General features: G+C 40.4%; 5 protein-coding genes across 8 annotated transcripts; 4 read left to right on the top strand and 1 right to left on the bottom strand.

Annotated features, from left to right (window-relative positions):
* Positions 1–430: 430 nt before the first annotated feature.
* kif2c (kinesin family member 2C) lies at positions 431–8,986 on the top strand. Of its 4 annotated transcripts, none has more exons than XM_041055157.1 (23): positions 431–484; positions 673–751; positions 854–948; positions 1,132–1,233; positions 1,689–1,737; positions 2,391–2,426; positions 3,535–3,681; positions 3,982–4,104; positions 4,463–4,560; positions 4,697–4,792; positions 4,886–4,940; positions 5,315–5,477; positions 5,829–5,919; positions 6,062–6,125; positions 6,366–6,457; positions 6,568–6,710; positions 6,810–7,023; positions 7,238–7,348; positions 7,512–7,579; positions 7,709–7,787; positions 7,883–7,963; positions 8,061–8,154; positions 8,575–8,986. In XM_041055157.1, exons 2-23 carry the CDS (start codon positions 691–693, stop codon positions 8,634–8,636), a joined length of 2,124 nt encoding a protein of 707 aa, XP_040911091.1. In that variant the 5' UTR covers positions 431–484; positions 673–690; the 3' UTR covers positions 8,637–8,986. The 4 variants fall into 4 exon arrangements, with proteins under 4 accessions (XP_040911091.1, XP_040911089.1, XP_040911092.1 ...); XM_041055155.1 differs by having other exon boundaries at positions 2,391–2,435; XM_041055156.1 differs by having other exon boundaries at positions 467–480; positions 2,391–2,435.
* A 736-nt stretch (positions 8,987–9,722) lies between these two features.
* Positions 9,723–14,995, top strand: selenot1a (selenoprotein T, 1a). The gene is made up of 6 exons (XM_041056218.1): positions 9,723–9,933; positions 10,913–11,023; positions 12,581–12,707; positions 13,918–14,005; positions 14,221–14,387; positions 14,475–14,995. The coding sequence occupies exons 1-5, from the start codon at positions 9,794–9,796 to the stop codon at positions 14,343–14,345; spliced, it is 591 nt and encodes a 196-aa protein (XP_040912152.1). The 5' UTR covers positions 9,723–9,793; the 3' UTR covers positions 14,346–14,387; positions 14,475–14,995.
* Positions 14,996–15,985: 990 nt separating this feature from the next.
* Positions 15,986–20,052, bottom strand: LOC121193069 (glutamate-rich protein 6). The gene is made up of 7 exons (XM_041055190.1): positions 19,993–20,052; positions 17,915–18,099; positions 17,613–17,619; positions 17,212–17,294; positions 16,815–16,973; positions 16,470–16,692; positions 15,986–16,252 (listed from the first exon to the last, which is right to left on the bottom strand). The coding sequence occupies exons 1-7, from the start codon at positions 20,050–20,052 to the stop codon at positions 15,986–15,988; spliced, it is 984 nt and encodes a 327-aa protein (XP_040911124.1).
* A 66-nt stretch (positions 20,053–20,118) lies between these two features.
* LOC121193068 (extensin-like) lies at positions 20,119–22,127 on the top strand. Its single transcript, XM_041055189.1, has 4 exons — positions 20,119–20,412; positions 20,544–20,684; positions 20,790–20,908; positions 21,297–22,127. Exons 1-4 carry the CDS (start codon positions 20,124–20,126, stop codon positions 22,125–22,127), a joined length of 1,380 nt encoding a protein of 459 aa, XP_040911123.1. The 5' UTR covers positions 20,119–20,123.
* Positions 22,128–23,367: 1,240 nt separating this feature from the next.
* On the top strand, positions 23,368–25,677 carry LOC121193370 (adhesive plaque matrix protein-like). The gene is made up of 5 exons (XM_041055615.1): positions 23,368–23,650; positions 23,780–23,926; positions 24,008–24,126; positions 24,422–25,548; positions 25,632–25,677. The coding sequence occupies exons 1-4, from the start codon at positions 23,380–23,382 to the stop codon at positions 25,526–25,528; spliced, it is 1,644 nt and encodes a 547-aa protein (XP_040911549.1). The 5' UTR covers positions 23,368–23,379; the 3' UTR covers positions 25,529–25,548; positions 25,632–25,677.
* The last annotated feature ends 1,243 nt before the right edge of the window (positions 25,678–26,920 follow it).

Genomic DNA, 26,920 nt, shown 5'->3' with positions numbered 1-26,920 from the left:
ACATCCATGGTCCGGACACACATTTGAGTACCAAGGCACCTTGTTTGAAGCGGGGCGGAGCCATTTTGAAGCAAATGAGCCACTGGAAACACATGCCACTATACTTATCCATATGATCATTGTATAATCATATGATTACTGCATATTTTATTTTATTTTATTTTATTTTATTTTATTTTATTTTATTTTATTTTATTTTATTTTTTTAGGTGTTCCAAATCTCGCATTTTGCTTTCTTTTAACACTACGAATAAAACCAGGTAGGTTACATTTAGCTGTTTTTACCTGAGGGTTCATTTTCATTGCAGGGGCAGTTCCTAAGTAATCCAGGCAGCGGCGGTATAACGCCAGTGTGAATTTTCCCTGATAAAGCCATAGAAGAAGAAGGGCGCACACGATGCTTGACGACGACCAATCAGGTTCTTAAACACCCGGAAATAACACCAGTTTAAATCTTGGGCGGCGTTTGAGTTGGTTTTGGTAGGTAAGTTTGATTGTGTCGTTAGTCATTCAGAGATAAATAAATACAATAAAAAAAAGAATAGCTTTCTTATATGTTAGATTTAAATTTATTGATGAGAGTAAGATTTAGTTTAATAGCGACTGCAGCGCACGAGCTGGAGCGAGAGTTAGCTCGTTAAGCTTAACTGAATTCCCATTTCTCCGTGACAGCAGCGAGAAGAAGCCAAAATGGAGACCAGCCTGTCCAGGCTTCTTGTTGGGCTCTCTGTACAAATCAGCCGCAGTGATGGTGAGCTGAAAATTTTTAATGGTGACATAATGGAGGCGGACTAATAACTGTCTGTTGTTAACAAATTATGACTTGCCTTTTGTTTGTATGTGTGTGAACCAGGTCGAGTGCATCTGGCAACCGTGAAATCCGTTGACACCGTCAAGTCCACGGTTATGGTAGAGTGGCAAGAGAGGAACATTTGCCGAGGGAAGGAGGTCAGTAAGTCCATAAACACAGAAAATAGTTATTATATAACATGAGTGAGAATATGAACCAGTCACCTCTTAAAACTTCCATTGTGAAAGCCAGTTGAAATATCGCGTATATTTCGGGTTTTAATCAAGTTGACGTCTAAGTTACTGCATTTCTCCTGTTGACTGTGTGTGCTTATGCTTTAGGTTGAAGTAAGCGAGTTGTGTACGCTCAATCCAGAGCTTCTGAACCACATAAACGCTCTCACCAACAAAGCTGCTGAGGCACCACCTCCTGCCCCTGACAAGGTACCTTACCTCTGCACATAACAAGGACAGAGAGCAGCTTGTTGTCAATGTTAACAGGTTGAGCCATATTTTATTTGGAGAAAAAAAAAAAAAACATAAACAGTTTTTTAAAATTTACCTCAGTTATAATCAGATAATCCTATCTGAGCTGCTCTCTTAGTTTGTGTCTCCTGTAACACTGTTAACTGTCCCCTTTTCTCAATAAATGTCAATTAAAGATGAATGTTATAGGTAATTTGATTTTGATGAGGATTAGTACAACCTGGGCTATATCAAGCATGCATGAAAATTTTAAATTTACTTTACATTTTGGTTGAGAGATAGGGGTTGATCATGAATGAATGGAAAAGGTTTAAAGGTGTATACTGGTTTGCTTTAAATGACGGATATATGCAGCATGAGGCTGTTATAACATGATGCACTGAGCAACTTCTCCTTCTGTTTCTCTTTAACAGAAGTATGAGGGTCGACTGCGTTCATCCAGGATTCCTGCCCCTTCATCCTGTACGTAAATTAATTGGACTGTTTTGTGTGTTAGGCCCAGGTCACACTGCTTACCTCGCCTGTGTGTGATGGATATAGGAGCGTCTTGGTTTTCATTTTTGAGTGGGACGCGCAGCTCGAGCCTTGCTGCAGAGGCAAATCATGGAGTTTTGGTGTCTCGTCTATACAAGATCTGTTTCACTGTAGTTTCAGTGTTTAGGCTATATCTGAATTTATTTTTTTTTTTGTTATTGAAGGAGAAGGTGGAGGCTATATGTGTACTAAATAGTCATAACAGAGAACCAGTGTAGTCTATAATTGCATATATTATGTCAGTAAGTAAACAGAACATTAGTTGCAGTAGTTTTCTGATGTGCTTTCTGTCTCTCTCTCTCTCCTTCTGTTTCTCTTGCTCTGAACAAGGGTAAACAAAAATCACGACTGTTTTCTGGATACAGCTCTTCACATTTCGGACCACTCATCAACAATGGATGATTATTATTGATGGCCATAATTATTGGAAAACTTTAGAAAGGAAAGTTTAGAAATATAGGGCCAGTGGCAGCAGTTCAACAAGTTAGCTGTCACGCACAGGTGAGATTGGCGGTGTGGCCCAGGTGTTAGGCTATCATGTTCAGTATTCTGTCACTTAACGGCTTGTTTCCTTCCAAAAGCCTCTGCTCCAGCTGTCACCAAGGCTGAAGAGTCAGGTCGGAAAGGCATGCATGCTCCTCTCTAAAGCAAATGAATCATATTTTCTAGTCATTCCTTTGTTAAAGGGATCAGGGTGTAAGTACAAAACCCCACAATCCTGGGACAGCTGAACTCTGCACAGACCACTGGTTATAAATGATCTTTATATTCGTGATTGGTGGCACAGGGATGCAGACTAATTCTGACTAATTTTGGACACGTGGCACAATCTGCTTTTATTTATGATTTTGCTCTAAATTTCGGGCGGGGGTGCTCTGTATCATGACTGAAAACAAGGGCACTACATTTGTAATCATGGGCTGTGATGATACGATGCACTATTTTTTTTTTTTTTTTTTTAACAAAACTGACTGACAGGCATTTTCACATATGAACTCCGGAAAACGTCCGGAGAATCAGGTCTGGACATTGTCCAAAGCTGCCCTTTCACACATGCATTACACAACCAGAGAAAGTCCGTGTGAGATACGTTCGCACCCCCTGGAACTATTCCACTTGGGTTTAGGTGAAGGGTGGCACATGAGTAAAGCATCACCTCATCATCAACACACCCACTCCCTTCCTGTAAATTCTCGGCTGCCTGCTCTATTCTCTCACATTCTCACATCGGCTCAATCCAACATTACACGGACTTTGTACTGGCAAGTTAGAGCCTAGAGATCAGCCTCTGGTTCAGCTGATCCGGACATTTGCGTTCACACATACAGCTCCTCTGGGTAAAGTCTAGAAAAGCTCAAGGTCTCAGTGCATGTGTGAAAGTAGCTTAACAATATTAAACTTCAGTCAGTAATCTTTTTATGTGCAAATGAGCTTGAAACTTAGAAGCTGTTATTATTTAATCACCTGCACTGATTTAGCTTCCACTTTCCTGTTGCTGTTTTTATCACGCTCGCTTCACTTGCCACTCTGGGTCTTTGAAGAATCTTGTTTCTTTTAGAATGACAAACTTGTTGCTGTGGTCACTTGTGATTTCGTAGGCTACAGCAATGTACAGTTTATCTTTCTACTGTGCTGGGGTTTGGGGTGAAACCCCAGTGCTAGTAAAACTTAATGACACTGACACTTGTATTGCAGCTGTTTGACTTGGATTTGTCTTACTTTCAGTTGCCAGTCGGACTCAGGCCAGGCAAACGTGCATGTTCCAAGCCCCGGCCCCTGTTCCAGCACCAGTAACAACCTCTGAGTCTTCGCAGGGAAGACCAGAGACAGTCCATCCTGATCTCACCCCATCATCAGTCCTCACAAATTCTGGTTGGTTGTAATCATCAAAAAACATAATTGAAAAATAAATTCACAAGTTAGATCTTTTATGTGTAAACTATATATTTGTTATATTTAACATTTGAGTATTGTTGTTGTAGATGTGTATATTTTGGACATCTGCAGTGTAGAAGGTCTCATCACACTCTGTTAATCACATGTCACAAGATGTGAAGCATGTTGTTGAATGCATTACTGTAGATTTTCGGGTATTGTGCAACTTAATGTGCTTTCTAGTTCTTTCTTTGTTAGTTAGTAATTAAGTCAAGTGCATTCTTCTGCCTTATTTAGTGATTCCTAATCAGCAGCGTAGAAAGAATGAGACCAAGCCAGGGCAGTCACTGCCTCTTTCCCGAGAGGCCATAAAGGAAAACGATGAACCTGAGAGAATGCCTCCTCCACCTGCAGCCAAAGGTCAGTAACAAACTTTACACCAACATGACATCATGTGCATCCACTGGATTACATAGATATGTATAGATTACATAGATATGTATAGACCAATCTTACACACAGGGAGAGAGCTTTACACATTAATGTCACAAGTTCAATCCTTCTGTAAAGGATTGGGTTTTTGTTTTATTTCAGACAAAATCATTTGGAGATTATGCACACACTGGTCATATCAACAAGGGCTGCATGAAATGAGGCACATTCTTTGTCCTGCTCTTAAATTTGTTGGTTGTTATAATGGTGTCAATGAAACGTGAGGTCATTAAAACAAAACAAACAGAAAAAGAGGAAAGGTGGTCATTATGTTTATCCACTCCAGGCAGGAGAAAATCTGTGGCTCCCCAAGAGTTAAACAAAGGCAGCAAAAGGCTGTCTTGTGTTATAAAGCCCCCTGAAATGCAGACCAAGAGGGGAAAGGTGAGATTTTTTTCTTGCTCATTCTGCTATTTATATCTTGTTTTAATTGGAAAAGTGACTCTGTTGTGACTATTATACACAAGAGAAGCTCCTTCTTAGCTTTTATTCATATTCCTTTTATTCATTTTGATTTAAGTTTGGTGAAGTTTCTCGACCCAACCAAAAGTTCTACGAGATGATTCAAGACTTCAGAGAAACCTTGGAGATAACCCCCATGTCAGCTGCAGACCTGGTAAGTTTGGACTCATCAGCTGTGTGCCAAGTATGAAGCTGTATGCTAGCACTGTACTAGCTCATACTTCACGCACATCTTGTGTTTTTACAGATTGAATCTCACAGGATTTGTGTGTGTGTTCGCAAGCGGCCTCTTAACAAGCAAGGTACGTTGGGAGTGACGTATAATAGTGTGTCTACACAGAATGCATATCAGCCATATTTTTCATTTGTCCCTCTCACCTGCATATGGCAGAACACATACAGTTCAGTTTCAGTCAATCCAGCTGTCTACACAGGCCTTCCAAAATGCAGGTGATCTACAACTCCGTATTGTGCCTGAAAGTATCCTGTGTAGATGCACACAGAGAACTGAAGCTGCTGCTTGGCTAACATACTGCTCATGCTACGCCTTCTGTGTAGACACGATGTAACCTCCTGTATGCACGATCATCGGGAGATAAAGGATTAATCAATGGCACGGTCTTTGGCCTCCTATGGTTATTTTTTAATATTGACTTGATACTCCTGTGTATTCCAGAGATCAATAAGAAGGAGATTGATGTGGTGTCTGTACCTGGGAAAGGTGCACTGCTGGTCCATGAGCCAAAACAGAAGGTGGACCTCACCAAGTACTTGGACAACCAGATCTTTCAGTTTGACTACTCCTTTGATGAGACCTCCACCAACGACCTGGTCTACAAGTAATGACCTTGTCTGTCTTTTTATATTTTGGATTTGCAATAATTAGGATCTGAATCAGTTTGGAGGTTTAGTGAGATGCCAAATGTTTTCAGCAGCTAGTTTTCTTACTAGGAATTTCCTCCTGGGGGATGTTATTTAAGGCTCACATTGTGCCATCAGTCTAGTGTTTAGCCTTAACGGAAAATTGTAAATATCTGTATTTTTAAGTCAACGCAGCTGAATTTATCTAATACATTGTACATTGTTTAATACATTGTTGGTCAGCAGTATTTCTTTCAGCACATTTTTTTAACTTCAAGACTTCAGCTTCTGATAGATTTTGACTTTTTTTTTTTTTTTTTTTTTCCCAGATTCACAGCCAAACCTTTGGTACAGTCCATTTTTGAAGGCTGCATGGCGACATGTTTTGCGTATGGCCAGACAGGAAGTGGAAAGACTCATGTAAGTCTCTGTGTGCTTTGTGGGCTTGAGTTTTCTGGAATAAGTGTTTAAAATACCTTTGTTTAGATTAGTTTTTCTATGTAAGTTTCCCACTATGCACACTGTTTCATTTGTTCCTCCTGATCTGTTATCTTCTTTCTAGACTATGGGAGGTGATTTTGCAGGGAGGCAGCAGAACAGTGCTAAAGGGATCTACGCCTTGGCAGGTAGGATCCCACAGAACTGGTATTAAACTTGTTTGGGGACTCTTGTTTCGTGACTATTTTGTCCATCCAATTGTCAGAGGTTAAAAAAAAAATTGGTCATCTGGGTTTTCACATTTGGGACACATAAAAGGATGTAATTACAAACAATTTTCCACCTTGTTTCATCTACATAATATTTTTCTTTAAGTGCCCCTTAGATGAGAACTTAGGTTTGAATAATTGTTTGCTCTCTCTTTTTAGCCCAGGATGTTTTCACCTATCTCAACCACAGGAGATATGCTAACCTGGATCTCTCTGCCTACGTCAGCTTCTTTGAGATTTACAATGGCAAAGTAAGAAAACCCTCTTCTCCTACTTCCATGAGCACATTCACTGAGAATATTTAACTGAAAAATTAGCTTGTTCAAGTTATTCTTGAAGCTAAATAGACGTTTTGACTTAGGTGTATGACCTGCTGAACAAGAAGTCCAAGCTCCGCGTTCTGGAGGATGACCGACAGCAGGTTCAAGTGGTGGGCCTCGAGGAGGTCTATGTGACCACGGCAGAAGAGGTCATCAAGATGATACAGATGGGCAGTGCTTGCAGGTACTAATGTGAGAAGAGCATTTATGTGTTTGCGTTCAAAAAAATGTATGGCACTAATGTGACTGCCTTCGCTTTCCTTCTGTTCTGCTTTCTTTCCAGAACATCGGGCCAGACCTCGGCCAACGCCAACTCCTCCCGCTCTCACGCGGTCCTCCAGATTGTGCTACGACGCAATGACCGTGCTACCACGCTGCATGGCAAATTCTCATTGGTCGATTTGGCCGGCAACGAGCGTGGCACAGACGTCAGCAGCAATGACCGCAGCACTTTGGTTGAGACTGCAGAGATCAACCGCAGCCTGTTGGCTCTTAAGGTAGACTATGGCTAATGTGGAGGCATGCACACACCAGAAAACAAAGTAGCTGTGAAGAGTGTGTTTTCTTTCTCGCACCTCAGCTACGATGCAGACAAAGCAACCCCGGCTCTCTGAAATTGAGACTGTAAAGAGGAATAAAAAAATACTCCTAATGTTTAATTCTACCTAGCACCTAAAAGGATGTCTGTGTGTCCACCTATGTGTCTTGTAGGAATGCATTCGCTCACTGGGAAAAAACAGTGATCACATTCCTTTCCGGATGAGCACTTTGACCAAGGTCCTCAGGGATTCCTTCATTGGAGAGAAGTCCAGGACCTGCATGGTATGTTAAAACACCAAACTCTGTTAACTTACAGGTCGGCATATAGTGTATTGTTCTTTAATTATGTTATAGTGGATGTCACCAAACAAGCACAAACTCTGATGTGACTATGTATGTGTGCATGAATGTATGTAGACATATCTTCCCTTCTCTTATTCTGTAGATTGCTATGGTGTCTCCAGGAATGGCTTCATGTGAATACACAATGAACACACTACGTTATGCTGACAGGTACATATTTGGCTAATGAAGTTTAACTTGACTTGATTCCATATAGTTATAGTATCTAAATATATTTATTTTGAAATGGATATCATGCCTGGGAAGATAAAGCTTGAAACATTTTCTCCTCTTCTGCAGAGTGAAGGAACTGAATGGCAATTCCAAAGCCAGCGAAGCAGCTAAGGTTGAAGAGCCTATAAATAGCTCGTCAGATGAGGTCAGCTTACACAAGATGAGTCAAAAAATCATAATTACTATTGATTATATTGTATATATGTTTTGCAAAACATTTTCTTTATTTGTATGTTGTAGGAATCTGTTGTGCATCCTGGCGTCTATGATGCCATATCCCAGGTGGCAGATCTGGAGGAGAAAGTCTATGTGGAGCTCCAGGTAGTTTTCTTAAATCTGCCTTGCAGCATACAAGCCATAAAGCCACTTTAAAAATGTCTTTGTAAGTTCTCACATTTTTATCACTTTTATTTCATAGAGGGCAAATGAACTCGTCAGGGCAATGGAGCAAACCTCGTACAACATCGAGGCAGGACTTCCCGACCTGCTGGATCATTCACAGAAGTTACTGGGTTCGTGCAAATTGCAGCTTAATTTTTGGTTCAATTTTGGAGTTGTTAAACACTAAACTGAAACTGTTGTTGAATATTACACATCCAATGCCACTGTTATTCTCACTGACATTCCAGATTTAGTTTAAATCATCCTTACCAGAAGATGGAGCTTTTGCATTTGTGAAAAACCTGGAAGTTTACCAAAAAATATGCTGACCACATCAAACCACAGTCTTACCTGATATTTACTTACTGTAGTAGTGTGGAGGGCAATGAAACAGCCTGCATGACATTTTCAAATAGTTCATTTAGCAAACCTGTGAACTGCATGCTCACTCAGGGCAAATGAAAATGACAAAACTGCATTTTTTTAACCAAAATCAGGGTGAATTCATGTGTTTTCACTTTTATTTGCTGAGTCTTCTCTGTCATTCACAGACACGGTGCTTGCTTTGCAGTCTGCTGTGGATCAGGAGAGAATGGCGAGGTTGAACCACTGAGATCACCCCAAAAACTCATCAGTTTGTTTATTGTCTGTTTTGAAGCAGTTCTTTTTGATTTTATTGTTGTAATGACTGTATTAAATAAAATGTATCCAAACACTAATTCATTAAATATGTTAAGTCTTGTAAGAAGCACCTTTGGGAATTAATGGTGTATATTGTTGTATGCACTTATCAATGCGGATGCTTTCATTTGTATTACCGTGACTGCTTCCAGTTTTAGATACTTGATTGTTTGAGCTTATCCAAATGCTCAAAAGCATAAGCACAGTGAGATGCTAATGTGATAGCAGCAACAGAAATTCTTTTAAAAATAATAAACTGTTAATGTGTTTTTTGAATTATAAAAAAATTACTTAAGGCTTGTATCAGTGGCATTTATTTGATCAGACATTTGATATGACAGTAGACAGCATACACCACCCATAACCCCCTATGAAAGTGATACATGTGTGTAGTTAGGCATAGTCTTAGTGGAAAGTGCTCATTAGTGCTGAATATAGAGTTGATGGATTTGTACCTGTACCACAGCAGAAAATGCAAGATGATCTCCTGTGTGTACTAAAGGTGGAAGTAGGACACGGCTGTTAACGAAGTATTCAGTTAACAAACATACAAACATCAGGTGGAAAATCAAATCAGATTAATCCAAAATTGTTCTAAACATGATGGTCCAAAAAATTCTGATTTAAACCGGCTGCAGGACACATTTGCAACAGACAGGTCCAGTAATATAATGCATGACTGTACCAAAGGTTAACGTGTGCTTGATGGAACTGATAAGAAAATAGTTTTGATTTGTGGTTTATTAGGGTTGAGACTTAGGAAATAAAACAATCAAACTATTGTTGTGCTTAGATTTTAAATGTCTGTTGATGAGTTCAACGTTTTTCAAGACAAAATTATTCTTGTTGCTATCGTTTTTCTACCACTTTAACTTTTCAATACTGGTCTTGAGAGATCAGTATTGAAAATTGCTACTAAAATGCAGTTGAGCAGCCAGAGCAGTAGGTGGTGCTAAACGTGGGTCCCAGTTGTGTTTAAAATCCACGGTTGGAGCAAGAGGAAAACGAGGGGCCAACCAGAAGCAACATGTACAGATTAACCTGCCTCTCTCCATCTGACCGAGTGTGAGGAAACAAACCCCGGAACGGATGGCGATGAAGTGGTTGCGTTTTTCGCTCCTCGTCTTGGGGGTTTTCTCGCTGTGCTGCGCCACGTCTGGTGACAGCAGCGGCGTGAAGAAGATGAAGATGCAATTTGCAACGGGACCCCTCCTCAAGTTTCAGATTTGGTAAGGCAAATGAGCGAAAATCTGGCGAGTCATTGCAAGCTAGCTAAATTCCCCGGCTAACAACACCGTAGGCCGAAAATCGATGGGAGCTAGCTAACAGGAGGTTAGCTTATGTTAACGTGTTAGAAACAGGCGAAGGAGCCTTTCCCAGTTATTTATTATCGAAATGACTGTACCGCTGTTGTAACACACGGGGATAATATATTTCCGGGAAGTCCCTCGTTTTAACCTGTTCTTGTGAACATTTCGTCGAGAACATCGACCCGCTTCCGCTGTCAAACCCGCGAGACATCCAGTTACAGTCGTCTCTCGTCCGCAGGTTGGATAAACGTGTTTTTTGTACTGCATGGACTTTGGGAATATTTCAGATCCCGGTCCAGTGCTCGGTGTGTCTAGGGTTGTTTCCTATAGCTAACTTAAACATTTTGTTTATGGTTTTCTAGATAGTTCCTGGAAGTTACAGCTCATTTAAACCACCCTAAATCCCTATAACGCAAGGTGACTGCTTAACTCTGCGTGCAGGAAGCTGAACCCAAATCTACTGAAGCAAACACAAACATTAAAAAAATGATTAACAATGATACGTATTCATCGTAAAAGTTATGGTAATAATGTCACATGATTTTAAGGCATTTATCTGCAAGGAAGTAGGTTATGGCTAAAGCAAACTAGACCAGACAGAAAGAAATTTGCATTGTACATTTGTGGTTTACCCTGAAGTAGACGGGCCACAAACAGGTGCAGAAGCGTTGAATTTAAAGAAAGCTAACATGCTGCTAAATGGAATTTCACAACAACTTTACAAGAGAAATAAATGCCAACAAAAGGTCCACAGATAACGTTGGAATTAAGATCTCAATGCTAAGTTCACAATCTAGCCTTTAGATCACTGTGCTGTTGTTGCTGCCTTTGTCTCTGTTTGTTCTTGCAACTGCACACTGTGTATGCCTTCCTTAACAGTGTGTTTGTCTTCACGCAGCATTTCCTGAGGGTACAAGCGGGTGTTTGAGGAGTACACGCAGGCCTTGTACCAGCGGTACCCAGACATCCGCATTGAAGGGGAGAACTATCTTCCTATGCCCATCTATCGGTAAGCGAGCAAGAGAGAGATTGTCTACCTTGTTACAAGTGGATTATATCCGGCTTTATTAAAGCAGGCTGAAAGCCGCTCGGGATTAGCTGTGATTTGACTGAGGAAATGGAATTCTCATGCAGCCAGGCTAATCTGACCGTGCATTTGTCTTTGATGGTTTTATGGATGTAGACAAAACTATGTCTTAAACAAAGTTGGGGTCAAAGGTGCATGTAGTGTGGCCATCTAGTGTGGGTTATTAGAGATCACACACCGTATTAGTTGAGCTACCGCCTTGTTAAAATGAATGCAGTCTAATACAACAGCCATGGAATAAATTTTACCTTCAGGCAAAAATGCCCAAAACGCTACAACTTTCATGAATTGCATCTATTGCAGGACTGTTGTATTAGACTGCAGTAGTTTTAGGTAGGTGTAACTAAATAATAAATAATAAAAAACGAAAATGTATCAAATTTGCTCCTTTCATATCCTCTGATGTAAAGATTGTCCACTTTTTGTTTGTCTATAAACTGATGTTTTGGTTTCACACTGTTAGTTGAACAAAATAATTTTACTAAAGATATCACATGTTGTAAATTTCTCAGCTGTCTGACATGAACTGATGAAATTTTAATCATCTAGTCTTAATGTGTTGAAGTCAGAGGGTTTGGGAAGTATCTGGCTGGGAAGCAGGCCATATTTGGATCAGAGGCTAAGTCTCGATGCGAGACTGGTTTGTACAGCAGTCCCATGTGTTGTAGTTAAAGGTGTGGTGCCACTGAGACCCTCAGGTCCTCATCAGTTGAACTCTTAATAAACACTCCAGAGATTAGCTCCCTCAAAGAAAGGAGACAGTATCACACCTTGCGCATTCCAGTTCTCCAGCCAGTGTTTTTCCTGAATTTTTGTCATGTCATGTTTCTGTCTCAGCCTGGAAGAATACGCCTGTGTTCACTGTCAGGTTGTAGTTCAACCAGTAACACGTGTTAAAGTTTAAAGGTAGAAAAACTGGAATGAACAGGCTGCAGGCTCTGTTCTTCAGGTTGATAAACATGATAGAGTTAAAGCTGTATCCTAGTTCATTATTTTACATTTCCCTGTGCAGAATTGGAATTACCGTTAAAACATAACCTCTGTTACATATAAAGCCAGTGTTATGTGCTGACTCCCTGTCCTTTTTGTTTATTCTACACATTGAAGCTTAATTTGTGCAAATTGAGGCCACGCCTTTCTCTCCTGGCACAGTGCTCAACTAATGCGGTTACGATCGCCTCTGAAGTGAAACCATATTTTTTTAAATAATTAGTTTGACGTTAAGATGACTTATTGGATATGCTACTCTGTCCATCATAATTTCTTTTGGCCAATGTTAAATGCGCCTGTATTTTTTTTTAACTTAAGATGAATATGCCTATGTCCTTCCTTAAGACAGACTATTTAAAGGCTCACTCCTATCTGGATAACCGAAATATATCCTGAACGATTTGGGTCTCTAACAAACCCTGCCTGCTTTAGGTTGCCATGTCTAATGTCTCATGTATTAAAAGCCAGTTTCTTGTTTTATTTCCTCAGACACATTGCTTCCTTCCTGTCTATGTTCAAACTGCTGGTGATTGGGCTGATTATTATCGGCAGGGACCCTTTTGCCCTCTTTGGTATGCAAGCCCCAGGCATCTGGGAGTGGGGCCAGGGAAATAAGGTAAGGTTTCTATGTGAGTTATTATATGAGTTATTACTATATGACTATATGAGTTATTAAAGCTCTGAAGCTATAGAGCAGCACTGTAATTTTCATGTGTAATGGTGTGGTAGAGGGTGGAGTCAGTGTGATGCAGCTGAGCACTTTGTTTTGCAGGCAGTCCCCACGGGTATCACTCAGGAGCATGGCTTGGATATAGAAATAAAGGGCAGTGGGCTTTGATTTGGCTGCGTTTCTGATGCAGTTGTGTACATACACACTGTCAAGTACATCTCAGCCCATGGGATTTCATTAACTGTTCATTCAGGGTCTTCAGGCTGTGTTGTTAAGTATTGTTTGACTTGGATCTGTTATCCCCAGAGTTGCAGACATGCCAAAGGCTTGTGAATGGCCATTGACTGACATATATTTGCAAATAAAACAGTCTCTATCAGCACTTAATGTGTTTTAACAGAACACTGGGGCTGATACAGTGTTGTTGTTTAGGGAGCTAACCAGATAACTGCCAGAAAAACTTGTAATATAAAATATATAAGCATTTGTCCTGGACTTGATTTGCCAATAATTTTTTTTTTGATAAGAGTTAGTCTGAGGATCTCCAGGTTTGTGTACGTATTTAAAGCTGCTGTAGATTTATTTTCAGTATATTTTTAATAATGCTTGGTAAAACTTTATTTATATCCTGACTTGAGAAAAGAAATCCGGTCTCATTGACTGTTCCAGGCCCTGTAATTTGCTTCTTCGTAATCTCACTGCGCCCTAATCTCATCAGCCAATAAGTAGAGCTCTGTGTGCGAAGGTTTGCCTAAACGGTGTATAAAGAAACAAATCACCTGCTGATCTATCACCAGAGCTCCAGTAATCGCTAAATTGTGGTAGCTGTGCCTTGCATAAAAAACATGATATTTATAAAGTTCGCCTAATGCCAACATATTGCAAGGTGTTTGTTGTTGTGTAACTGAATGCAATTACCTGATTTATGTTTTTACAAAAAGAAAAAAAGCCTAAGCCTAAACCTCAAATGGAGTTAGCAGCTTCACGTTTACCTGTCAGATGAGCACCGTGTTCACCCTGTGGGTCTTCGTCCTCATGTCTTTTCAGTGCACTGTTCTTGTGTGACAAACATAACAGCCAGTAACAAAAAAAAAATGTGGAAAACTATTTTTTGTGTGGGACTTTCTAGCTCAGATTTCTTTCATGCTTCTTTCAGATATATGCCTGCATGATGGTGTTCTTCTTCAGCAATATGATTGAAAACCAGTTAATGTCTACAGGCGCTTTTGAAATCACATTAAATGGTGAGTGTGATTCACAGCATGTGGCTTATTGACTGAATCCAGAGCTTTCTGCTGTTTGAATAAAATGCAGTGCTGTGTTATATAATTATTGTTCAGATGGCTGGAAACAAGTTTAAAGAAAAAATTCTTTGTAATATTATAATATTAATACAGTTGTGGGGTAATGGGATAAAAATGCAGTGAATTACAGTGAAGTGAGTGCTGCCTTTCCACAGATGTGCCAGTATGGTCAAAACTGGAGTCAGGTCACCTGCCCTCCATGCAGCAGCTTGTGCAAATCCTGGACAACGAGATGAAGATGAACGTTCACATGAACACAAGACCACATCACCACTCCTAACCCTACTCTTCCGTTCCTGGCTGGAGCTAAAAGCCCCTCCATGTAAGTACGGTAGTGTTCATATAACTGTTTTCACCAAAGTTTTTTTTTTTTTTTTTAAACAATTGCCCTTTCTCTCTGCCCGTAAAGGTTTGAGGTGGGTTTCTCACTGGGCTGTGAAGTGATGTTTATGAAGGTCTGCGCTGAAGGCAGGAAGACTGCTAGCACAGACTGGATGCCCCCATCACTCTTCACTATGCCCCTTCGAGACATCCCGCCCCTGACGCCAGAGTGGGATCCATGGCAACAGTGCCGGCCATTCTGTCATTTTCTTGTACGATTCATATGACTGCAGATTTCATCCAGATGACACCAGTGGTCCCATAAGGAGAGATTTAACCTTGATTCTTATAGTCTTTAACTTGTTGCATATAATTGATCTATGTGAATTAAAAAAAAATGTGTTATTTGTAACACTGAGCCATATGTAGAATTTTAAGTTTATTGTTCTAAAGGTAGCTTAGCCATGTAGAAAATGCAACACTTAAAATCTGTCATTGCTGTTGTGAAAATAACATTGGGGAATTGTGTCTTGGTATGATTTCTGAATAATTTTTATATTTACATAACTTGGAGGAAGCTAAGAAGATTAATAAAACATATTGTAACTATTTAAGTGTGAAGTTGTGGTGTGGTGTTTGGTTTTGCTGATTGATGTGGTAGGAAAAAAAGGTGTTAATAAATGATAACCTCCGTGAGACAAAATCATTTTACTGTTGGAATACAGTGCATTGAAGTGGATAATATGACAGCTCCCATCAGTTGTCTCATCAAGATTTAAGTCAGTTTAGAAAAAGTCAAGAAGAAGAAGAAGAAAATCTGCTGAAACACACACAACCCGCTTGTTCAAGTCAGTTCATGAGTGCACATCTTTTAGCCATCTGCTCAACCTAATGTTATTAGGAAGACCTTAGGCTCTACACTGATTTGATTAAATGAGACCAAATAGACTTGACATGAGTACAATGTAAGACCAAAAGATACAGTGAGGTTACAGTGGCACAGTGTAGCCAAGCTGTTGAGTTTTAGGATTTTCCTGATGCTGAATAAGGTTGAATCCTTTTGTGAGCTCTAGCTGTAATTAAATTTGGCAGTTTAAATTAAGCATTTAATTGTCATTATGCGCCAAAGAAAACAGATTATCTTTGAGAGCAGTCCCTGTGGGCTCAAAGGAAATGTAAATCACTTCTTCATCACTAGTAATACTGTAAGTGCAGAAAGAGCAAACGGTGATCCAGACACTTTACGGGAAAAGATTTCATGGAAAGATTGAATCTCACAACTTTTGCGCTTTCACATGTAGCTATGAAGAGGTGAGGTTTCTGTATTTTCTATGAAATCTATTCCATGGAACCATCTGAAATGCATTGCTACTAAGTTGTATAGAGGGACCCAATAGCATATCAACACATAGCATATGTTAACACAAGCACTAGTGTATTGATATCATTTTGTTCCAATTCCCTTTAGTTACTGTGAAACTAAAGGAAAATTCTGAACTTCCATTTGTGAAGAACAACTCTGATTCCTCTGTGACTTCATTATGAGAACAGAGCTGCTGTTGCTGTGCCGTGCCATACCATACTATTAGCAGGAAGATATCAGATACAGTCCTGAAGACACTTAAGGATGAAGGCTCTCTCACTGTCACTCATCATCGTATGAGCACTGACTTCCAGAATCCTTTGAGCAGCACCATGGAGGTGAGGGGCTTGTGCGGTCTTGGGCAGCAGGGGACGGGAGGGCGTCATCAAGTACTGGTGAAGATGCCGAATGGCCACATGGATCCGAAGCCTGGCTGCCAACACTAAGAGCTCCTCCTTTATTACTGATGGTCCAGAAGCAGGCCCATCAGCTTTAGATCCACCCTAAAAATTGCCATATGCCATTGTTTAAAAAGCTACAAAATGAATCAATGCAAATGCTCTGAGCATAGCTTGTATTGCAGAACTGGAGGTTCAAGATCAATATGTGGTCAGAAAAAAAAAACCACAATTGTCTGCACCACCACAAACATTTGTGCTTTATTTTTCTGTTTGCAGAAAAAAAAATGGTTAAAAATAGGTAACAATGCTTCACCTCTACCTGAGAAGAGCAGGCGCCCACGCTGAACTTTGCTTGTTGGCCTTGTGCAAGGAAGGAAACAAACACTTGTTCCTTCCCAAGGACTCGGACGCCAACGGTTTTGTTGAGGGACAAAAAGACAGGGTGCAGGGGTGTGGGAGTGAGGCTCAGGCCCCAGTTCCACCGACGAACTCTGGCACCTGCCTCGTCCAAGCGCTGACCGCCGGATCTGTTTAAGGACAGCCTGCAACATGAGTGCAGACAAAAAGCTAATTATATTTACACCTTGATCATTTTATTCTATATAATCGTCACCAATACAATTTAAAATCATTTAATGATAAATATAAACACTTTGTGCTGTACCATATGTTTCCATTGCTGTGGTAACATGTCGCCCTGCCATCAGACTGGAACACGGCTCTAATCGGTTGACTGGGGGCATTGCTGTCATCGTACACAACACAGACCCTTCCATTTTCTTCAGTGACCACAACAATGAGAGCCAAGAGGCCTGAGGGATAACTGTTACCATGACGATAAGGATGAGAATGCCCACTGTCGAGTGCTTGTTGCATTGCATTTACAATCTAACACACGTGATTTGCTCTAGCTTAAATTTCCACATTGCTCTTTTTTATTTTTTATTTTTATTATTTATTGAAATCTGAATTTTGCATTGTTTTCTGGTCTTTGTTTCAAAACCAGCTGAAAATCTCACCACATGATAAAATCTTCAAACTTTAAATCTTGGAGTGGATACAAGACCTGAGCAGAGCCATCAGGGAACAAGGTAAGAAATTTCATGCCACTGGAATAATATTTGTGTAGAAATTCTGCCACATCCTGCAAATACATAGTAAGATTAAACAAGGTTAAAAGATATGAATAAAACAAAAAATGGGCCATAAAAGAAAACAAGATAGTAATTTGTAGGTACCTGATGATGACATATGCCAAACTGAAGGGCCTTGTGGTCACAAAAAGGGACCTCTTCTCCTTCAGTTTTAAAACACTTCTCAGTTGCACTACTAGGACGCACTATCCAGCATCCTTTTCCTTCCGTGCAAGAGAGCCGGAAGCTGAGGACCTTTGATGTTGGGGCAACTAAACAATAGCACAGAACAAGCTGCTATTTTAAGTCACAGTTGTTTAGTTTCTCACCAATGGTCTGAACAAATTACAAAAACACACTTTTTGTGTGCACACTTTTTGCCAGCTCATGTTTGTATATCATGACTGGATGGACAGATTTTAAGCTGCCGTTGTGGATGTTGCTCACTGAGAAGTTACTCACAGGTTTCTGCCACAGGTAGCTGCATTGAGTAATCCTCATGGACTCTCAGTTCTGACTGCGTTCTATGAAAAGGACCAAATACATTATTCCTGACATTAACGTGAAGCATTATAATCAAGAGCACTATTGATTGTGGGTCTATGTGACATTTTAAAATACAAATTCGTACCCAAGTCCACTCGGTAAATCTACAATAAACTTGTTGTAATCCTCCATCTCCCTGCCCTGGAAAAGCAGCTCCTCGGCCTCTGTGGCTGGTTTGTCTTCCAGTGATGTTGGAGAACCAGTTTTCAGGTCAAGTCTACCCTCAAACAAACATCTCTGCTTCACCAGCATCTCACACAGCCGCTGCCGCTGGGCACAGCAGAAGAGAGGAGCTGTCTAGGATGGACACAAAAGAGGATGCGAGGGGGGGTTAGTAGTGCATCAGGTAAATTTGGTGAACATGGTTTTGTACATTTATTGTCTGTCTCACCTCAGATTCCTGTAGCCATGTTAGATCAAGTGAAGGTCTGGCCTTTTCTCCACAGTACTCACATTTCACTGCATTTTCTGACAGAGGTGGGGGCTAGAAGAAATAGTTTTAAAGTGGGCTGATCAGTAACATAAAGCCGTGTTGCTCTTAAAGGTAATTTACAACAGTAGGTAGAAATCTGATCTTAGTACCACTGGAAGAATGGTTGTTAAGTTTATTCCGTGGTTGTCAGACTCCCGATTGTACCTCAGAACTCCTGCGGTTCGGATACAATAGGTGGGTGGATCGCTAACTGACTGTGGACGGCCCTCTCGTGTCTTCTTACCAAACAACAAGAAAAATAGAAATTAAATAAAGTAAACAACTCATTAATAAGTGATATGGTTCCTGATTAAAAACATGTGTGGAAAGGAAAGAAGATTGCTTATGATTTGTCTTACTTGGTCATTCAGGACCCAAGGCGGCTCATGCTCTAATATAGCAGTAGTAGCATCTAAAGGCAAAACAAAGGTCACTGTGGCACCACTGAAGTAGGTCCCAGAGAAATAAAAATAAACCTGAATACAGCTACTTAATGATTCTCCTTTTCACCAGATGATCTGATGATCCTATATTACTTTGATAATTTTATTTTAATCATCATTGGAACAGACTTACGGGAAAGGCTGGACCTCATCTTTGTCTCTGTTTGTCTGACTGTAGTGAAGTTACTGATTTAAGTGTCTTTTTCCCAGGATGAAATAACAGCATTCACTACATGTGGAAAGTTGCTCTTCTGTTGAAGGAAAAGACACAATAGAAAGAAAATGAAGATGAAAAGGTAACTAAAACATCACATAAAATCAAATTATATATAAGATCAATTATCATATCGACAAGAAAACAGATAAAGACAAGGCAGTACACCCATTAAATGTATCTGCTTGAGAGTTAAACTTGAGCAGAATATATCATTAAAATAACACACCTGGAAAAAAAAAAAGCAAACACAGGGTAATGCACTCACCTCAGTGGCTGTCAAATATTCTTCAATGCTTCCCACTTGTTGATGTTGTCAGTAGCCTTGGAGATGAAATAGCTGTCTATAGCAATGCATAAACGTAATAGCAGACCTAATTTTGGCTGCCTGCTGACTGGTTTTAATACCAACAAATAGTATGAAACACAGTGTACAATACTGAAACAAAACAAAACAAGTGTCCAGTGTTTGTTTAAGTGAATGAATGTTTGCAATGATCTAAAAGCCAGAAAGGTTGTGAGACATAAAATGCAAAATAATCTCACTTCAAGGTCTATAGCTGTTCTGGAGCTTCATCAGCAGATGAAGTGTGCCTAGTTGTCATGGAGCTGTTGATTTTCAAATTTAGTGCATTATTGTTACTATTATTATTATTATTATTATTATTATTATTATTATTATTTTTAATTATTTTATTCCTGAGCTCGTGTCCATTGTACATTCATTTACACAATAATTTAACCTCAAGGTCAATCATTTTGCAGCTGTCTTTGAGTTTACTTTCCAATGACAATACCATAAAACATCACAGGTCAAGTATAAACCCCGAAACTCCACCAGCTAATTATTATTTAATCTGCTTTTTCACTCCCTGTTTCAAACCCTCCACTCCCCCTCCACTTTTTCCACCCGGTGAACATGTTTTAACACAATTTCTCCAAAAGATGGCAGGGCTCTTGTGCTTATGGAGACACTTAAATCTTACCCAGGTGTGACCAATTCCATATGATTAGACAGCAAGTGATCAGCCTACCATCCCCAGAACTCCGATTGGCTGTTGCAGCACCAGCAGTACCTGCTGGGAAGGAAACATTACAACACAAATACCCGCGGGGAGGCAGCACCTCCTAGCTCTTAAAATTTCCAGGAGTCACGCACGACAGAATGATGCGTAAAGGAAAAAGGAAAAGTGCTACTACTTACTTGGCTGCGGGTGTCCTTCTGACATGTTTTTTAGCGCAAACGATAGACTGTTATCGACTGAAGAAATCAGAAAGACAAAGAGAAGGGCGAAACGACGCCGATACAGCCAAAACGATAGGTCTCCAAGAGGGGAAAATTGTGTTCGGGAGAGTTTTTGAGAAAGATTCAGGCCTAGAGTCACAAGGGACCAGAAAAAGTTCTGCAAACGCTTCTGCGGAGGATGAAACGGCTTATCAAGCGGACTTCGCGGGTAGAAATCTGATATATTTGTGTTTAATTGCAGGTGTTGCTCAGTTAGGCATCTGCTGAATGGAAAAAAGTCAAAAAAAAAAAAAAAAGAAGCTGTGATTATATGCTTACGTTTTGAATATATCCTGTCAGGCTGGTCAAAAGGACAAGCACATGATACCGGTTCCAGAGAAGCATCATGGAAGCGCATGGCACCTTCCCTGCAGTGTGGTTGGGACCAGATGAAGTTCAGAGCGGTGGGACCTGGAGCTTCACAGTTTGCAGTGGAACAAGGTAAAGTGATGAGGTTCATTAATCTCTAAATTTCTGGGTATTTGCACCTATTTGCTTAGTTACATTTTATTTATTTATTTTTTTTTTTACCCTCTCCCCCCTCAGGAAATGTGTCTCCAATGCCTCTGTCCCAGGTCCCTGCCACCTGTGGCTACAGCATGCAGAGGAACTCCCTTGCACTAGTTATGTTGGTTCCATATGATGGCTGCAGTGTTTTTCAGGAGGTGATTTTTATTTCATGAAACAAAATGAGAGATGTTCTTGCTTCAGAATGGTGGAAAGTTACGTTTGAAGATAGATGGAGATTAAATTCTTATGGCATTGCTAAAATGATCAGAATTGATTTTGATATATTTTGATTGTTTTAATTAATGCATACAAAAATGACAAACAGATGGGTTTAGCTTCTCAAATGTGAGCATTCAAATTACTGTAAACTGTTTATTTTGGGTTTTGGAGTCTTTGGCCGATGACACTTAAATGTAACTTGAGTGAAATTTTGAGTGTTTTGTAATATGCTACATGATGCTGTGGATTAATCTACAGAAACAGTTTAAGCCTCAGTGTAATATTTAACTGGATTGTGTAACAGTTCTGTTTTCTTCTTCCAAGGGCGGAAGTTATGTTCTGCCAATGCGTTGGCAGGGTATCCCAGTTTCACTCTGGTGCCCTAAACCTGCAGCACCTGCTCCTACGACTGCTGACCCACATCCTGTACCTCAGACACCCAGCTACCTTCCATCATACCCCCAGATGCAAGAACCCAAGAACCCAGGCATTTCAAATCCCAAAATCCCCCCATCCTATTTCTTTCCACCTTATCTGCCTTATCCTCAGTACCCTTCAGTGGTTGTACCAACAACTACGACAACCACAACCACAAAGAAACCAGAAATGCCTAAGCTTCCGCAATACCCCTCTTTCCCCTTCCCTCCTTTTTATCCCTACTTTCCTCCCCCTCTTCCTGTCACAACAGCAGCGCCAACCACAACGGCTGCTACCACTACAACCACCACTGCAAAGCCTGCTGCCACAGCTCCTCCCCCAGTATTTCCTCCACCTTTCTACCCACCTTTCTTTCCTCCCTTTCCTTGGCCCTTCCCTGGACCTCTGCCAACAACTGCATCGACCACAACTACTCAAACAACCACAACTAAACCAACTACTCAACCACAGTTTCCGCCATATGTCTTTCCACCTTTCTTTCCTCCATATCCTCCTTTTTTCCCTCCAATTATCCCTCCCTATCCTCAATATACAACCTCTAAGCCTGAGACGACGACGACAACCACTAGCACGACAACAGAGAAAACGGACTCCATAGTGACCCCAGCACCGTCACACCATCACCCACATTTTCATCCACATGTCCACCTTCCATTTCCTTATCCCCCTCCTTATCCCCCTCCTTATCCCCCCCCTTATCCCCCTCCTTCACCCTAGCCTGCTGAAAAATGTACAATAAATGGTTTGAATAACTTAAGTGGCTGTGTCAGTCTCCAGTATTTAGTATTTATTGAAAGTCTCTGGTGCAGTTTATGTGGAAAGGTTGGTGCTCTTGATTTCAGGGGTTTCTAGGGAGTGTCAGAGGTAACTAGGCCATATTGAAAATGGTCTTTACTCCTAACAAAACCAATAGTCTCCTCAAATGTCAAAGAGGGCTCTATTGAAAATCCAGAAACTCAGTGTGGAGGAAAAAAACTGAAGCAATTTGTACAGCAACATTGTCTATACAACTATTCCCTTTGACTGGCATGCTTCCAAAATGTTTCATCCATTATAAGGTAATGGAGGATATGAAATGGTGACCACTAAATTAGGATTTATGAAACTTCATGTATAAATTGTGCTGTATGTGTCAATATATAAAATAATAGATCTATCTATCTCTATCTCTCTATATATACTTAGTCTCCTAAATTTAATTTTATAACTTTAAACTGAAGTAGTTTTGATTGAGCTTTTTTTATACTAATCATCAGAGAAAATCTTTTAATTAAAAAAAAAAAAAACAATCTCCGTAACTAACACACATCAAAGCAGCTCCCTAGCATGGCATCTGTAGGCTTGTGACTTGTAAACAGGATGTAAACAGTTTAAAAACAAAGTGACTTTCAGTGGGTACATGGGTTATGTCTATGATTTCTTCATTGTGAGAATATAGGTACAATCTCAGGGCGACATTTAAGAGAGTGAAATCATTTTCAAAGGTGACCTGTTTTAGCATTGGCAGATTTGTACACACTCTGGGGACTTTCAAGTTGTATGTATCCACTGATTTTATGTTAAATACATTTTCAAATAAGCCATTAAATTCTCTCATAAAACACCTCATAAAAACACTGGACAAGGGATATCACTACAAATTTCAAGTATCACAAAAAGTATGTACTATCTTTATGAAATACACTGCCAAAGATAAATATTCGCATAACTAAAAAATTAAATAGCGTGTCTCCTATTTCATGCCATATGATAAAGAGGTGACTTTTGACTTGACGCAACACTGAAATTAGTCATCAAGAGTCTAAGGCCCACCTGTTGTGACCTAAATCAACACAGGTGCAAGCAGCTGCAGTCGAATCTGATTGGTTGATTACCTGCTGCCAGTATGTACCTGTATAAAAAGCTGTCATTTGTTTGTTCTGTTTCTTAATGAAGTGCTTTCCATGTGATCCAGGCGTGCAGCTCCAGTATGGCAGGAGAAGATGGAAGGAGATCACGTCAAACTGTAGCAGTCATATTGGTGCTGTGCTCTTTGGCCTCGAGTTTAACTTGCTTTATCTTGCGGGGGCCGAGAAATAAAGTTCAGCAGGACAAGGTAGTTAGTGAGGCTGCAGTGATGGAAGAAAAGACAGGAAGCATAATCTTTGATGAGAAAGTGCTTAACTCTGAGTCAGGATCTGCCTCTGCTGCAGGTAACGATGGATTCCCACATGTTGATTTGGATCAATCAGGAGACACAGGTAAGATTTTGCTATCCAGTTATTTGTTATTTTGATGGAGGCATGCAAATGTCCATGGAAAATAAATTGCATGCTAGTCAAAAACCAAAGGACATAGCCAATATTAATATTGTATCTGAACTTCTAAAGAGATGTTTGAGCAGGCATTACAGCTGAAAGATGTCATGGCCAAAGAAGCAGCATGGAGGCGCTTGAACCCTACTCTGCACTGTGGTCAAACTAAGATGAAGTTGAAAGTCATGGGACCCGAGGCTGCTGCTTTACAGTTAGACATGGGTATTGTAACAACTAAGCTTATGTGGAGATGTTAAAGCTGTAAATGTTGGCATAGAATAATGACTCTTTCCTCCCTCTTAGGCAACACACATCCCCTTCCTCTGAGCCAGGTGCCTGAAACCTGTGGATACTCAGTGCAGCAGAATGCACTGGGACTTGTTTTGGTTGTTCCCTATGATGGCTGCAATGTGATGCAAGAGGTATACCTCTGCCCCTAATGACTTGACAAGCTAAAGATTTATATGGTGGTAAAAGGGAACACCAATGCTGAAGATATTTAAGTAAAAGTTTTGGTATCATTCAACAAATGTTATACATGCAGCTTCAATTTATTGTTACTTGTATTGATTTTTTTTTTTATAGTCAAAAGTAGAAATGAATTGTGGGGTTTAACAGGATGAATCTGGCAGAGCTAGTTGAAACTAACTCTTACAAATGTTAAACTATGTATCAAGTGCATTATCAGCTAAGTTGCTTGTATATCCCTGTTTTCAGAATGGAAACTATGTGGTGCCAATGAGTTGGCTGGAGACTCCAATTAAAGTCACCTGCCCCATGTTGCCAGGTCCTAATGCAACAGCTGCTTCAACTGCCCCCAAGCCTGCTCCTCATCCCTGGAAACGGCCTTTCCCTCACAGGCCCTGGAGCCTGTATCGTCACAAACGTCAGGCGCCTCAGCCCCCATTCATCTACCATCCTAGCAGTCTATATTATCCCTATTTGTACCAGTACTATTACATGTATATGAGACCAGCCCCAACCACTGCTCCTCCTACAACTACTGTGAAGCCTGACACCACCACAACTACCAAGCCAACAACAGAGAAACCACCTCAAATGAAGCCTCCTGCATATCCTTATCTGTACTACCCATTTTACCCTTATTATCCTTACTACTACCCTTTCCCAAATTTCCCAGTGAGGACCACTGTGCCACCAGCTACTACCACTGGACCTAGCACTACTTTGACTACTACAGCCAAGACAACTACTCCTGCCTCAACTACCCCTCCCGCAACTACCAAGACTCCTCAAAAGCCGTCATACCCCTACTTTCCATATTTTCCTTACTATCCCTACTACCCACCACCAGGACAACAGTTGCCAGAAAACCCTGATAACTCAGATATTTATTACTACCCAATCATCCAGCATTTCTATGGAAAACCTCCATACCAAGTGACTCCAAGTCAACCAACGCAAACAACTACTCAGCCTCCTATTACCACAGCTAAGCCAGGAGACACAGCTAAACCGACTGACTCGAGCCCTACGACGAAGCCAACAACTGCCTCTGCTCCCACAACAACTTCTGCTCCCACTGCACAAACAACGCCCAGCAGTAGCAACTATCCAGGCCCAATGAGTCCATATGTTTCTTACTACAATCTCCCCTTCACTCCGTACGTTTCATACAAATACAGTAAGGATGGCAAACTCCCAGATTACCAGAAACACATGCCTCAAGCTGGTTACAAATCTGGACTCCAGGCTCGAGCATACCCACATCCAGGCTTCCACTACTGGCAACCTGTGCCATGGTTTTCCAACTCAGCAGAGGAGGGCATTCCTCAATTTGACAGGAAAAAATCCACAGCCTAAACACATCTGAACTCCAAATGGTGAGGCTCACTTGTAAGTGTTTGCAATAATAAGAATTTAAGTTAAGAGTTAAGTCTCTCAACCACAACTGTCTGTCTTTCAGGGGCTGGTGTCCTGCAACACTGAGCATTCAATAAACATGTTTTACTTAGAACTTGGTCTCATTCAGGCTTCATCTGTTGTTTTTCCCTCTTGTGCCATGGTGGTGAACTTCTTGGCATGCCCCAGGGATGGGTGTGTCTGTATGTATACAATGGAAGGATAAGTATTTCCGCATTAGGACTCTGTAAATCAAATACTACTCAAGCTGATGGGAATTCTTAAACTCTAGTAACATCTTACATTTATTTTCCGAGCAGGTGACTGTTCCAGTGATGTTCTGCATAGATTGTGGTTGTGGTCCTTGACAAAGGGCTAAATATTTAAATCAGTTATCTTAATTAAGTTGTTTCTGTGATCAGGACATTAAAAACCTGATAATATACATGTACTTGTGCCTCACCTTATTGCTCCAGTGAGGCTGCCAGAGAGACCAGGCTATACCTGACGAAAGCAAATTTATGAATATGAGTGTAGAAAACATCTTAATTTTTTTTTTTTTTTTTTTTTTTTTTAATGCCATAAAATTGTCTTTTTCAAGTCTTTGCAGTCCCTAAAATTTTGTTTCTAATGATATTGTGAGACCTACTGCTCCCATAAATGCTCATGCAGTGCACACACACCCCATTCTGTCTGTTCCTATATATTTCCACATGGCGGTATCTCCTCTGGCCACCCCGTGACCACACACGCACACAGATCTACACACAGATCTACACACATCACTGAAACTAATCCACACGTGACAACAGAGAGATGTGAAACGGTGGATGATCGACTGTATCTTTTCCTTTTCATTTACTACAGCTCTTGAGTGTTAGTTGGCTAGAAATACGGAACACTGACCACGGGAACAAGAACTGTTCTGCGGAGGAGCAAGAAATTCTGAAATCTGTCCTCGATTGGTCATCATATAGTCTCTGTCCAGCATGGGCAAAGCAGTTGTCCTTTTTTTTTCAACACTGACCATCTCGGTAATTGCTGCTTCTTCATTTAAACTTGGAGCATCCAAAGGAGTGGTTGCATGTCTATGATGTCGGTGAGTGCTATGATTTTTACCTTTTTGATTTTAAAGGGGAAAAGAATTTAGGATGGTAAAGAATGTCATTTATAAATTTGTGGTTGTAATTTTTGTTAGTTTGTGACTTCTACTTAAATAGAAAAAAGTAAAAAGTACAGTGATGGAAAGAATAAGAACATAGTGCCTGTTTAAGAAATGCTCTAACAGTTTGATGTTTAAGCCCATGTTGCAATTTTATTAATCACTTTATCTGCACTATCACAGGAAAATTA

Source organism: Toxotes jaculatrix, chromosome 14 (genome assembly GCF_017976425.1).
Source record: "Toxotes jaculatrix isolate fToxJac2 chromosome 14, fToxJac2.pri, whole genome shotgun sequence".
In the NCBI taxonomy this organism is placed as follows: Eukaryota; Metazoa; Chordata; class Actinopteri; family Toxotidae; genus Toxotes; species Toxotes jaculatrix.
The sequence above is the reverse complement of the archived record's forward strand: the minus strand, read 5'-3'. Positions and strand labels throughout refer to the sequence as shown.